General features: G+C 27.7%; 1 protein-coding gene across 4 annotated transcripts in view; it reads right to left on the bottom strand.

Moving 5' to 3' along the window:
• LOC126750284 (titin) overlaps nt 1–14054 on the bottom strand; it is a 1176889-nt gene that overhangs the window by 742951 nt on the left and 419884 nt on the right. Inside the window, exon 1 of one of the 4 annotated variants that reach the window (XM_050459852.1) lies at nt 9326–9493. The exons of the other annotated variants lie outside the window; for them this stretch is intronic. Coding sequence (XP_050315809.1) covers nt 9326–9392 — 67 coding nt within the window. The 5' untranslated portion in view covers nt 9393–9493. Of the gene's footprint in view, nt 1–9325; nt 9494–14054 lie in introns of those variants that run through there. 4 annotated transcript variants of the gene reach the window in all.

Below are 14054 nucleotides of genomic sequence, written 5' to 3'. Positions count from 1 at the left end.
ATATTAAATTTCCTGGAGTAAAATACAAAAATTTTTTTTGGGAGGAATAATCTATTTCAATAACCTAGAAAATATAAGAAATGAATAAAAACTTAAGTAAAATGCTTAGAATAAAAATAATTAAAAACGAGAATATAAATTAATGCTAAATTTTGTATACTTTATTAAAATATATAGAAAATAACTAAGAATTATTGACATATACTCTGAAATATTCTTATAAATAATGTTTATATAAGTAAAATAAATGAAAAACTAAATATTTTAATAGTAAGCATATAAATATTAACAATTTTTTTGCTTTAATATATAATTTTTTCAATACTGCTTGGATCATCTAGAAGCGATATTTTTCTTACAGAGTTTAAACAATTAAAAAAAAATATATCAAAAGTGAATTGAGGATTATACTATTAAAATACTATGATATTTCTATTTATAAAAAATAAATTTATTTATAAATATTTATTAAAAAATTAGCACAAATAAATAAAAATGTATACAAAAGCTAGTGAAATAAAATTATTATAGATTTATATTAGGGTTCTTTGATAAATTTATAAGAACGTTGTGTTTTGTGTTTTTTAGAACAAGGCAATTTGTCTAAGGAATAATATCCCAGCAATATCAAACAGAATTGGAATTTCTACTTCTCTTTTATTACTTTAAATTTACAGGAAAATTAAAATGTTAAAAGGAATTTCAATGTATTATATGTAAAAGATTTTTATTTGTATTTTATTTTATCATAACTTGTCCTAGCTTAATTAATTTTTAATAAAATAAAATAAAATCTTAAATGTACCCATCGAAAATTTAATTAAACTAAATAAAACTAGCGTTAAGCAAACGCAATAATATTTTATTTTATAAGGAGGCATTGTACAAGAAAGAACATTGTTCCCCTTTTATGTACACCCGAGACATATGAACCGTCTTATTTACGGTTCGGCGGCTTCTTTCCCACCCCTATTGTCTTCTCTTTTATTTTACATGCATGCGAACTGAACCTCGTAAACCTTTGTTACCAACACTGAAATATATTATGCATTAAAACCATTGCGAAAAAAAAATTAAACAATAATTGCTATCCTTTTTTAGTTAATTGGGAATGGTTTTAATAAGTATATTTCACTTTAATGATATTTTTAGGGCTATATAGAACATAAGGAAAATATAGGTATGTAAATTTATTGCAAAAAAAAAAAAGATTTTGAAGTAATTGCTATCTTTTTTCAGCTAATTAGGTATAAGCGAACTTTAGGTATAAATCACCTTAATATTTCTAGGGGTTCAAAGGATAGAAAAAGACAAAAAAACAATAAAAGAATTCTTTATTAACTTGATAATTGTGCTGTAGCGTGCAACGTTCACATTCAAGTCGATATTGTTGCTTTACCCTCATTTTTATGGGGAATTTGTGTTCTTTTATATTAAAAGTATGGTGAATTATTAATATAATAAGTTTATGATCATAGTTTTCAGTAACTTATTAATTTTTTTAAAGTTTTGTGCAAATGCTTGTTGTCCATATTATAATTATATTATTATTTGGGTTCTTACTGTACTTAAAATATATTAACATTTTCAATTTTGTTTTCCTTTATATTATTTAGTTAGGAGAATATATATTGTTTTCTATAACTGTAAACAATAACCTGTATTTAACAACTAAAGCTAAAAGGATTGATTTCGTTAATTGTCATGATTAAGTAGGTCACTTGAAAATAACTATTTAAAAATATCTTGAGAACATCTCATTTTACCATAAAAATGCTTAAAATTATTTTATTATAGACAATTGTCTAAACAATAATTTTTTTTTTAATTAAATTAAACTGATGATGAAAATATTAGAATCCAAAAGGTAAAAATTGTAAATATTAAATGTGATTACACTAATTTTGAGTGTGGTGTGCGCCTCAGGTTACAAGACTTATTATTACTTATTATATATTATTACAAGAGTTATTATTTATTATTTATCTAAATAAAATTGTTTGGGTTTTGAAGAAAATAGGTATTTATGGTTTTGCTGATAATAGGAATGTACCTTGTTACCCTTAATTACAAAATATGGTATTTGCATAATATAAGGTACTCTACCAGATATTACAATTCAGAAAAGATATTGTATTATAGAACCAAATGTGGTCAATTTTTATTGACAAAAATATCACATAAAATACCATGTAATCTCTATCATAAAAAACTAAGAACAAAAATGTAATCACAGGCTTGCAGTTGCATGAAAATCGCTTTTACTGATTCCTAAAAATCCCGAAGTTTGTTTCGGTTTACAAAATTCAAATGAAAAAAACAAATGAAGACATATGAAGGTGAAACAAATTATTTTTTATTAAAAAGCTAAAGATTGTGTAAAAAACTAGAAAAAAATTCACTAGTCAAAATTTGGTAATATGCAGTTTAGGAATGAAAAACGTACTTTAATTAATGCATAATTTAACAAGGCATGAATGTCATTTTTATATAAAATCTAATTTAATATAATAGGGTAATTTGGTGTGCAATAGGGGCTTAGATAGAATAAGGTGTGTTATTTCAAAATTCTTTTCAGTAATTAAATTTTATGTTAAAATTTTACAAAGTAAAAATTGTTTTTAAATTAAAATATGTAATAGATTTTATTAGTTGTGGGAAATTTTTGCCACATATCATATTATTTTATACATTTAAAGTGAAAACAAATTTGATATTAAAGAGCGATGGAATGTGTAAAAAACTACAAGAACACAGTTAGTCAAAATTTGGTAATATATAATTAAATAAAAAATATATTTCAATTGATGCATAATTAAATAAGGTATGAGTGCCATTTTTATAGAAAAATGTAATTCGACTGATTGGCCTAAAAAAATTACATAGCGAGGTATAAATAGTCCAAAATGATCATATTCAATATATATGAAATCTATACCTAAACAATGAAGCATATTTTTATTAAAGAAAACTAATAGGTACATAGGTAAAAAAATCATAAAACACAATTAGTTAAAATAAGTTAGGTAAGGTTAATCGATTTCAGCTTAGAAAGTTGATAAAAAATTTTAACTATTCAAGAGAATCTCCTTTAATAGAACAATTAATGTACTTCCATGACCACACACTAATAGTTATTACATTTTACTTTAATTTTATTAATATTTTCAGTTTGTGCTTTCATAATCTTAGTAAATTGGCTTAAAGAAAACTATTACTGGAAAATATTTTTATGCCTTATAATTGCATTATTACTAAGATTATATCTTACACTTTCTTCATTAGATGTATTCATTTTCTATGTATTTTTTGTAAGTAACTTTAATTCCTACGTGATAATTAATATAAGTAAAAATTGTTTTAATTTTTTTTAACTCTGTAATAAATACGTTTATATTAAAGGATTTTTTAAATTGTCGTTATTGCTTGTAAATGCTTGTGAAAAACATTTATTTTTTTAATATAACTTTAGTTTCTCCTAATTTATTTACTTATTTAATTTATGTTATTTTAATTCTTATTTTCATTTTGATTTTAAGTATTCAAAAAAAAAAAAATTTTTCTAGCATAAATTCTTCTTATAGGAACAATAACTTTAATTTTTTCAACAATATCTTTAGTGTAAATTGAAATAGTCAATAAATAAAATTATGTATTAGTTAACAAAAGTCTTTGGCTTATAACATACCAACGAAAAGACATATGAAGGTAATATAAATTATTTTTTTTTACTAAAAACCTAAGAAATATGTGGAAAACATTAAAAAACACACGTAATCATTTTTTGGTAATATGCAGTCTTAGAATAAGAAAATTATTTTAACTGACGCATAATTTAATAAGGCATGATTGTCATTTTTATAAAAATATTTTATAGGGTGGTTACTTTATAATTAAAGCGTAAGCAGATTATTAATGAGTACAAAACTTCTTTCAATAAATAAATTTTATTTAAAAATAATTATACAAAATAATAATGTTTTCATTTTTATGTTAATTTTTTTTAACCTCGTAACACAAGTTTATTTTTTAAATCTTTATTGGTTATAATAAAATATATTTTTTAAATAGAATTTTAATTACTTCTAATATATTTTACACGTTGTTTTAATTTAATTTTAAATTCAATTTATTTAATTTTTTTTTTCATTTTAAATAATTTGAAAAAAAAAACATTTTTATAACGCAAGTCCTATTTATATAAATTGAAATTTAAATCTTTTCTTTTTCATTTTTTGCTTATATCACATTTTTGGCTTAGATATAATAACAATTGTTACTATAATTCTAATTAAAATTATAATTTTTAGGTCTCAATTTTCAAACTGATGTCTTTTATTACATTTTCGTAAAAATACGCACAGCACAAAAAATTAAAAATTTAAAATGACATAAAAAATATACATAATTTTTTTTAATGCAAAATTAAATTTTTAAAAGTTATGTCAAAGGTCTCTGTAAGAATTAAAAATTATTTCAAATATCTGGATGGTTACACTTAGAGACAAAAAAACAAAAAAATTAATCTAAAAACGCAAAAATTATTTAAAAAATATTTAAAATACCTGCATACTGTAGAAAAATGAAAATGTGCTTAAATTCCCTGGAATAAAACATGGATTATTATTTAAAATTTCTAGAATAAAATAAAAATTAAATACCTGAAATTCTGGAAAATAAGAATTATTTTAGTCCACATCATAATCCAGATCATGTAAACAACATTTTTTAATGAATTGAATACAAAATACTAATGAGAACGGATGTATTAATATAATGATAAAGTTATCATAAATCAATAACCAAAAATCAAGGGTTTAACAGTTCAGGTATTTCCGAAATTTTTATTCAAATTGAAAACAACTAAAAAAAATCTAGTTTTCGAGAAAAATAAACATTTAATTTAATTTTAAAAAGAATCTTTAATTAAGTACATTGATTGAAAATACCTTAAGTGACTTATTTAAGTATGAAACCAGCCAAATATCTGGAATTCAAAGAAAGAAGTTCGTCCATGGATTAATAATTGTCTTAATTTTTTTTCAAGCATGGGCTGTTTAGAACACAACAAAACTTTAAAATAAATAAATAAATAGTTTATTTGCCTGAAAAAAATAATTGTGAATAATTTGAAATTAAAAAAACCACCTATTAACTAAAATTACTTTTTTATAGACCCAGAATTAAAAATAATTAATAAATGACTTAAAATTTAAAAAAAGAGAGAGATTTTTATAAACTTTCCTAAGCAAAAAAAAAACATTAATCAAGATCAGTATATAACCTAAAATCAAGCAGGTTCAAAACCAATTAAAACCTTTCAAATTAAATTAAATCGTCTAATTATCGACCCCAATTAATGGCTGCCACATCCACATCAATAAATCAAACAACACCAGTAGGGAACGATATGGATAATTTTCACCCCCCATTTATCGAATCGTCGTTGTCGGACGCTAGCTACTACCAGCCTCTAATTACGTTAGAGAAGCTCGGGGCTTTATTTTTGTCGTAACGCTATTCGTTAATTAGGTATACATACATCCAGTGCTGGCTATATATATGTATATGGGTAATATATTTGTTTTGTAAAACAAATAGCGGACGCCGGCGCACTACTAAATTATCCATTTCCAAAATGGCTGTAAAATAAGGCGCTCGGATGGTGAACAACGTCATAATAAGAATTTATGTTGGAACGCCCTATTATGGTTTGTTCTGTTTTTTTTTTTGTTTTGTAAGTTAGGTACGTATGATTTATTTGGTTTTTGCTTTACAGGGTTTTAAAGGTACTAGAAGGCCTTATTTATGGGTTAATCATGATTAACTTATCATTAACATTAATTAAATAGTATGCATCTTAGTTTCACTTTCTTAATGCGAAAGCCAGGAAACTAAGGATAAAAATGTGGCTCACCTATTTAAAAATTTAATTTAATAGGGATTTTTCAATCATACTGAAATATTAATACAGGAAAAATATTTTTTTTAAGAGTCTGTATAGTCTGTACTACAGCATTTTATATTATTGTCCATATATATACAGGGTGTCTCACGACGAATAGACGCGATCTATATCTCGGAAACTAATTTTTCAAACATTTTGAAAATTTGGCAACATGGCACAGTCGATGGGGGCTACACAACTAAAATATTTTGACAGTTGTGACGTTTCCGGTTATACCGGAAGTATGTGTCAACTTCGTTATTTTGAATGAAACACCCTGTATATTTTTACATTTTTGCCTTCCACGTGAAATTCTAGGTATATTTTGTGTATAATGTCCTATACCTAAGTGTAACCGTTTTTGCCATATTTTTAATTTCATGTGAAAAAATATGTTTATAAGCCCTAACATAATTACCGATTACTCCCTTTTAATAGCCTTTATTTATTGGTTAGTTTTGGTTTTATTTTAAAGGAAGGACCACTTTAAAAGACTATTTTAATATTTGGCTAAAAAAAGATACAGGGGGGTCAAAAACTAGCATTAAAAATTGAAATGAAAAAATCATTAAAATTCAATTTTTTTAAATGGAAACCCCCTATTTTTATTATTTTTTCATAAAGATAATTAAAAATAAGGTTAACTTTGTATAAGGTTATCTAGTCCAAAAATTGATAGTTTCCGAAATATTGGCAGTTTAAATTTGGCCTAATATTAAAACCCGTATAGTAAACACGGCTCAAGAATTGTTGATTAGTTGATCATGACGGTTGTTATAGTAACCGCTAGAAGCCGCAGTAAGACAATGGATTATATGCATTAAATTTATAAGTGACTTGCTATTTAAGTGTTCTTCGTAAAAGTGTAATTTAATGTCTAATTTATTTAAAAAGTGTACATTTCTGTTATAATCCATCTTACTGCCGCTTCTAGCGGTTACTATGACAACCGTCATGCCCAACTAATCAACAATTCTCGAGCCGTGTTTACTATACGGGTTTTAATATTAGGCCAAATTTAAACTGCCAATATTTCGGAAACTATCAATTTTTGGACTAGATAACCTTATACAAAGTTAACCTTATTTTTAATTATCTTTATGAAAAAATAATAAAAATAGGGGGTTTCCATTTAAAAAAATTGACTTTTAATGATTTTTTCATTTCAATTTTTAATGCTAGTTTTTGACCCCCCTGTATCTTTTTTTAGCCAAATATTAAAATAGTCTTTTAAAGTGGTCCTTCCTTTAAAATAAAACCAAAACTAACCAATAAATAAAGGCTACTAAAAGGGAGTAATCGGTAATTATGTTAGGGCTTATAAACATATTTTTTCACATGAAATTAAAAATATGGCAAAAACGGTTACACTTAGGTATAGGACATTATACACAAAATATACCTAGAATTTCACGTGGAAGCCAAAAATGTAAAAATATATAGGGTGTTCCATTTAAAATAACGAAGTTGACACATACTTCCGGTATAACCGGAAACGTCACAACTGTCAAAATATTTTAGTTCTGTAGCCCCCATCGACTGTGCCATGTTGCCAAATTTTCAAAATGTTTGAAAAATTAGTTTCCGAGATATCGATTGCGTCTATTCGTCGTGAGACACCCTGTATATTATTGGTTGTCCAAAATAATCCCTTATTTTAACCAATTGCATTCTTTAACATACACATACGATTTAAAAAAAAATCACTTTATATATAGCAAAATATATTTACGTCTGTGACGCATACGTAAATACTGACGTCAAGTGCCTGGAGTAAATTAAAAAGTTATATATAGAATTCCTAAACGAAAAAAAAAAATCTGGAATAAATTATTTACCTAAAAGACATAAAAAAATACCTTGAATGTCTGGAAAGAAATCACTTTAATTGTTATTAATTTATTTTTTGGATTTAGGCACTTGAACATAAATTATTTTTTAAACTATTTATTTTTAATATCTTTTTTTGATATGAGATAATTAAAAATAATTGCTTACTGTACTATCTGGAATCATAAAATTATGTGTTCTTTTCAGCCAGTTGAAGCACGAGAAAATATACTTATTATGTTCCTGGTAACTAAAAAATATAAATTCGTTATGTTCTTTGGATACAGGCATTTCAAAATGATTAGTTTTTTGAAGTTCCTGAGATAAAAAAATTATAGGTATTTTTCTTCCAGACAGTTAAAAAAAGAGGAAACATACTCGTTATGTTCTTCAGAGTAAGTAAGTAAAATTGACAGTAAAGTTCACGTAAAATTACTTTCCATCAGTTACATTATGAGACAAAAAAGTCCCTCCGTATATTAGGCCACTGGCAATTTTTTTTTAAATTTGCTTCATCAGTAATTGACAATTCACTACAATGACCTGCATGCGAAATTTAATTAAAATTAAGCTGGTAGTTTAAATGTTATGATAAATAAACAATTAACTATTCTTAACTTTAACACCCTGTATTTTTGTTATTAAACATTTCTGCGAAAAATGTTATAATGAAAATCTATTTTTTTTTAATTCTCTATCACGTATTAAAATTAATGACGTTTAAACTGGATCACCCTGTATAATAATAAGTTTGTGTCTTATAATTGATACGTTTTATTTTTTATATCTTTCGAACAAAACGTACGACAACATAAGCGAAAAACAACCCTCTAAACTAATTTTATCGCAAACCAACCAAAAACAAAAATTCGCCCATTTTTCCCTTTTTGTTTCTTACATTCTATTATCTCGCCGAGACAAAAGGAGGGCAAAAGAAGCCACTAGAATGCGATTCGGTTCTTATAAGAATCTCTCTTTTCTTGGACGAGGCCACTTTAAACGGATAAAAGGCAGCTCGAGATCTATGGGAATTTTTACTTTTTTATGCCAATCGAAATCCGGATACTTGTAAATGTCAATTCTGGCGTTTTTACTGTTTAAAGTTTCACATTTCCACTCCTAATTTCACATTTATAGCATAGGGACCTTATAGTAATTGCACCCCCTAGCAGAGAAGTTAAGAAATAACGCGATCTAGTATTGAATATTCCAGAACAAGCAATTTTTGTAAACATTTAAGAGCTACTCTTCTTAGTCAGTAAAATTGAAAAAATTAACTTTTACAGGTTTTAAAGTAGGGCTGTAACCCTCCGAGCGAGAAATCTGCAAACTAAACAAAATCCCACAGCTACCAATACGCTTTTGATCGGATCCAGCTCATTAGCTACGAACGCTGTCGATGCATGTGTTTTAAGCTCTCGCAGTTTCTACAGCGATTTAAGCTTTACCGAATGTGGTTTCGGTACGGAAAGGAATAAACCGTGTCAGGTTTATAGATACAGCACTGAATCAGCATAAAATTCTATAAAAAAAATTCCTTAAACGTACCTTCTGTAATCGTATGGAGCAAAGACACTAAAATAATCACAAAATGCACTGGTTTATAAGAGTTCATAGTCACAAATAGTCACGGAAACCGAACAAAAATGCGGGGAAAAAATGCGGGATGCAAATGTACCACGCGTCACGCTGACTTAATTGTCACTTTGATAGATAATGATATAAGAGATGCTTGATAAATTTGACAGTCATTTTACTTTTATGCTGTTCGGTTTTCTTGGGTTAATTTACCGAAAATACATGATAATTATGACAGCTATTTAGGTGTGATCTTTTATTTTTCTGGTACTGTGTACGCACTTACACCATATGCTCAACCTATAATATTAGCACAGTCTAACAAATTGTTGAAAACAAAAGTTGAAATCTATATACTTTGATATTAGATAAACTGATGTATATTTAGTGAAAATCTAATTTAAATGAGTTTAGGGTCCTGCTAGTTTTTTTAGTTGGTTAAAAACTTGCTTAAAGAAAAGCCTTAATTAAATTTACATATTTTATATTCAAAAAAAAAATTAGAACATTCGCATTTAATTATTACCAGATTACCTTTGCTATCTGTAGGTTAAGGTTAACTTAACGAAACTTAATAAATTACCAAAACTAGGTTATTCTAAAGATTAATTCAAGTAAAACTATTGAAACAAATCACTTTTTTAAATTAAATTTAGTCAGTTTTCTTTAAAAATTGTTTTCTTTGGAAAAAATTTGGATTTTTCATTGCAACTTTTTTTTATTGTTTCTTTTTTCTAGTGTAGTTCTAAATTAGTTTTATTGTATTTCAATGTAGTTTTTTGTATTTTTGTCAACCTTTTCCGTTTTATCTAATTTTGATTTGTCGATTATAATTTTATTTGTACTTGTACTTATGAAATTTTAGAATTAGGTTTTATTTGTACTATGCTGTATATATACAGTGTGACCCATTTGTTTTCGGGTCACCCTGATAAAAAGTTTATTTTTGGTGCGATTTTGCTCGGGTTTTTTTTAAATGTTAGGTCCAAAAAAACTGCATCATTATAACAAAAAAAAATTCTGCCATGCAAATTTCAAAGCCTATTAATGTCAGTTTTTAAGGGCCCAATTTTAAGAAACCATGCTAGGCATTTTTTTAGCAAAAAACTGTGCACACCACTAGATTCGGCATCTCCCAAAACGGCCTTGTACCAAATTTCACTAAAAAATATTAGGTAATAACAATTTTATAACAAAAAATAAAAAGGAAAATTATGCATTTATTTACATTTAAAAATGTGTAGTTAGCCATGAAAAAAACAAATTGAACAAAGATAATACAAGCAAATAACAATTCCAAACTAAATACAAATAAAAACAAACAATAAACTAACAAACATAAATACAAATAAAATAAAAACAACAAACAAAAAAATTAAAAATTAACCGCTACTAAATTTTTGAAATTTCTACTAATCCACCATTGTTTTCTATGCATTTTACATTCCTTTTGCCTACATTTAAAATAACTTAACGGACTTGCTCTGGAGTAATTTCTGAACAAACCTGGATTATTGTGACTTGTAGATCTTTTGAGGTCTTAATTTGTACACTTTTTCTTTAAGTAAGCCCCAGAGAAAAAAAATCGAGTGGCGTTAAGTCAGGGGATCTCGGGGGCCACTCAACTAAAGGACTGTTTCGTCCTATCCAACAGTTTTTAAAATGTTGATTTAACCAGTCTCTTACTAAACGAGCATTATGGACAGGACAACCATCTAATTGAAACTTCAAATTAAGGTGATATCTTAAGGGTAAATCTTCTAATGCGTTCGAAAATTTATTCTCAAGAAAATTCAAAAATTCAATTGTATTCAAATTACCATTAAAGAAAAAAGGGCCAATATCCACACAGTCAAATGCTTTGGATAGATCACAAAACACTGCCGCCGATGACTCTCCAGAAATCAAGGACACATAGACGCTCTCCAAAAAGCTAAAAACAGCATCATGAGTCCCTTTACCGGCTTGAAATCCAAACTGATTTGCAGACAAAATGCCATTATGATGTAAAAAGGACAAAATTCTGCTTTTTGCAAGTTTTTCAACTATCTTAGAGAGGGTAGACAAAATAGAAATGAAACGAAAATTACAAGGCTGATCCAAATCTCCACCCTTATGAAGAGGGATAACCACTGCCTCTTTTAAACATGAAGGAAAAATGCCAATATGTAAAGAATTGTTTAAGGCAGAAACTAAAGCATTTAAGGCTGAATCAGGCAAAAAGAGTAACAACCTCGAAGATATCCCATCAGCTTCAAATGATTTATGGTTTTTTAGGCGTTTGATTTCATTTTTTACTTCGGTAAGATCGACAAGATGAAAGAAAAATGAGTGCTCAACCGACACTTGTTGAAGATAGCGTAAGGGATCAATGTTACTACGAATGCCCTTGAGCAAGATATTAGGTATATCACAATAATAGTCGTTTAAAATGTCAGGTCTTAACTCCGGTTCAGATACTTTTCTATGGCAATGTCTAAAATAATTAATAATCGACCAACACTCTCTTTGCCTATTTGATGACATATTTAAGCGATCCCTATAATAATTAGATTTTGCTGCTCCAATTGTCTTTCTGTACAGACTACGGTATTTTATACAATTTTATATACAATTTACTCAAAAAACGGAGGTTTTTAGCTGAAATTCTAAGGCCTCTTGTAACCCATGGTTTTCGTTTCTTAGTTTTAAGCCTCATTTTAGGAAAGCACTGATTGATCTTATCACACAGAACTTGAAAAAATAAAGTAAGTGGGTCAAAAGCCGTTTCAAGTGCATTCCAATTTACCGAAGCTGTAGCAGCAGGAAAAGCATTGAAATTTCTCCTGCTGAAAATTCTTCCCATATAATGAGATGAAGATAATACAGTATTATATGGTATTTTAGCAAGAATAGCTTCATGGTCGGAAATACCAGATGGGAGTACTGTGCATAAAACGTCATCAAAATTTGTACAGAAATAGTCAATTGTAGTTGCAAATGAAGAAGTTATTCGTGTGGGAGAAAGAACGTGCATTTTAAAGTTGTAAGAATTTAAAATACTTAAAAGAGAAGTACGTGGCAAGGTTTCATCAGTGTAGTTGATATTATAGTCACCAGCCAATATAACCTTAGAGTGTAGGGATAACTAGGATAAAAAAAAATCAAGTGTGTCCAAAAACATAGCAATATCTCCTGTAGGTGGTCTAGTGTTGTACCTATGTCCAAAAACCCTTACACTACAACCCAAGCGAGTTACGATAGTTAAATAAACGTTTATTTCTTGTTTATACCAGATGGAAATTTTTGGTTGTACTTCAACCATAAACATGGAATAAAATGTCGCCATGATATACGTTGAGGAATTTAATAATATATTGATATTTTATTCACGTTTAACAAGAAGGTTTATTACATGTTAATAATATACAATTATTATTTTATAAAAGTTAAACGTGGTATATTATATACTATTTAAAGACGTTTATACAATGCGTTTAATGGAATAAGATTTATTTTTTTTATTACTTTACTACCACTGTAGATTTTTTTTTATTTACAGATGTGTTTTATCCACCAATTATATACAGGGTGTTCATTTAAAAACTTCCCACCACGGATTTATCAAAAACCACTGTTTAAAAAAAACGCCAAAATACATCAAAAGGTTTGTCAGGGAGGACAACTTTCTCACCTAAAATTACTTCACCCCCTTTCACCCATTGCCCCCCAGGGTCATCTCCCTTAAAAATTTTAAATGGCAAGGGGTATCGAGTAATAGCTTGTTTAAAAGGTCTTTCGAAGACTTTTATTTTGATGTTTGATTTTTTTAAATCGGTCGATTCGTTTTCGAGAAAATTAGAAAAATCTTTGTTTATCTTAATTTGTTTAGATAGAAAACAAAAACATAAAAATATCAGTTTTTATTTCAAAAAATGAACTTCAATCGTATTCCAAAAAAAATTATTATCTGTCCGCACGGATTTTAATCGGGCTATATACAAGCTAAAATTACATTTTTATTACGTACTTGAATGGACTGAATTTGAATTTTATTTTATTTTCACAGACTAACAACGAAACACTCATCTTAAATTAAAATTTGTCTTATTATCCGTGATTTGCGTGGATGCATATTTAAAAAACAAAAGACAGAAAAAAGTTCCTACCTTGGGGTAGACTGAAAAAACCGTCGAGCTTACTCGGCGGTCATAATTAGCATTATTAAAAATTATTCAAGCGAAATTCCCCCGTGGCAGGGGGAGAATGCCTTAAGTAAAATAGCAGTGAGGTAGGTAATTAGAGTGCCATCTTAAGCAGATTGAATCCTGGGGGGGGGGGGGTTGTCGCAAGTTAAGAGGGTTATTTTTAGTTTTTTCTTTCTCCCTAAGGAGGATAATTAACTCCGCAAAGCGATCATATAAATTATTCAGTTTTTCTTTCCCGCAACAAAAAATAAAATAAACTAAATTCCATTAAATCCGAAATAAGATTCGGGCGTCGCTTTAAAAGCAAACGTGTGTAAACCGAACGAATTGGATGACGTGAAAAATTGATCAGCTTTTTGTCACCTGATACTCTCATCCAGAAATTCGTGGCTCGCCCGGTTCTCTAAACCTGTAAAATATCGTCTGGGGGTGCTGATTTATATCAAAGCGTTTTCGGTGTCAATTAAAGAGTAAAAACTTTTCGCACTGCAGCCAGCAACTCACACCCTCTC

Source organism: Anthonomus grandis, chromosome 2 (genome assembly GCF_022605725.1).
Source record: "Anthonomus grandis grandis chromosome 2, icAntGran1.3, whole genome shotgun sequence".
Taxonomy (NCBI): Eukaryota; Metazoa; Arthropoda; class Insecta; order Coleoptera; family Curculionidae; genus Anthonomus; species Anthonomus grandis.
This window is presented reverse-complemented; position numbering and strand designations above follow the sequence as displayed.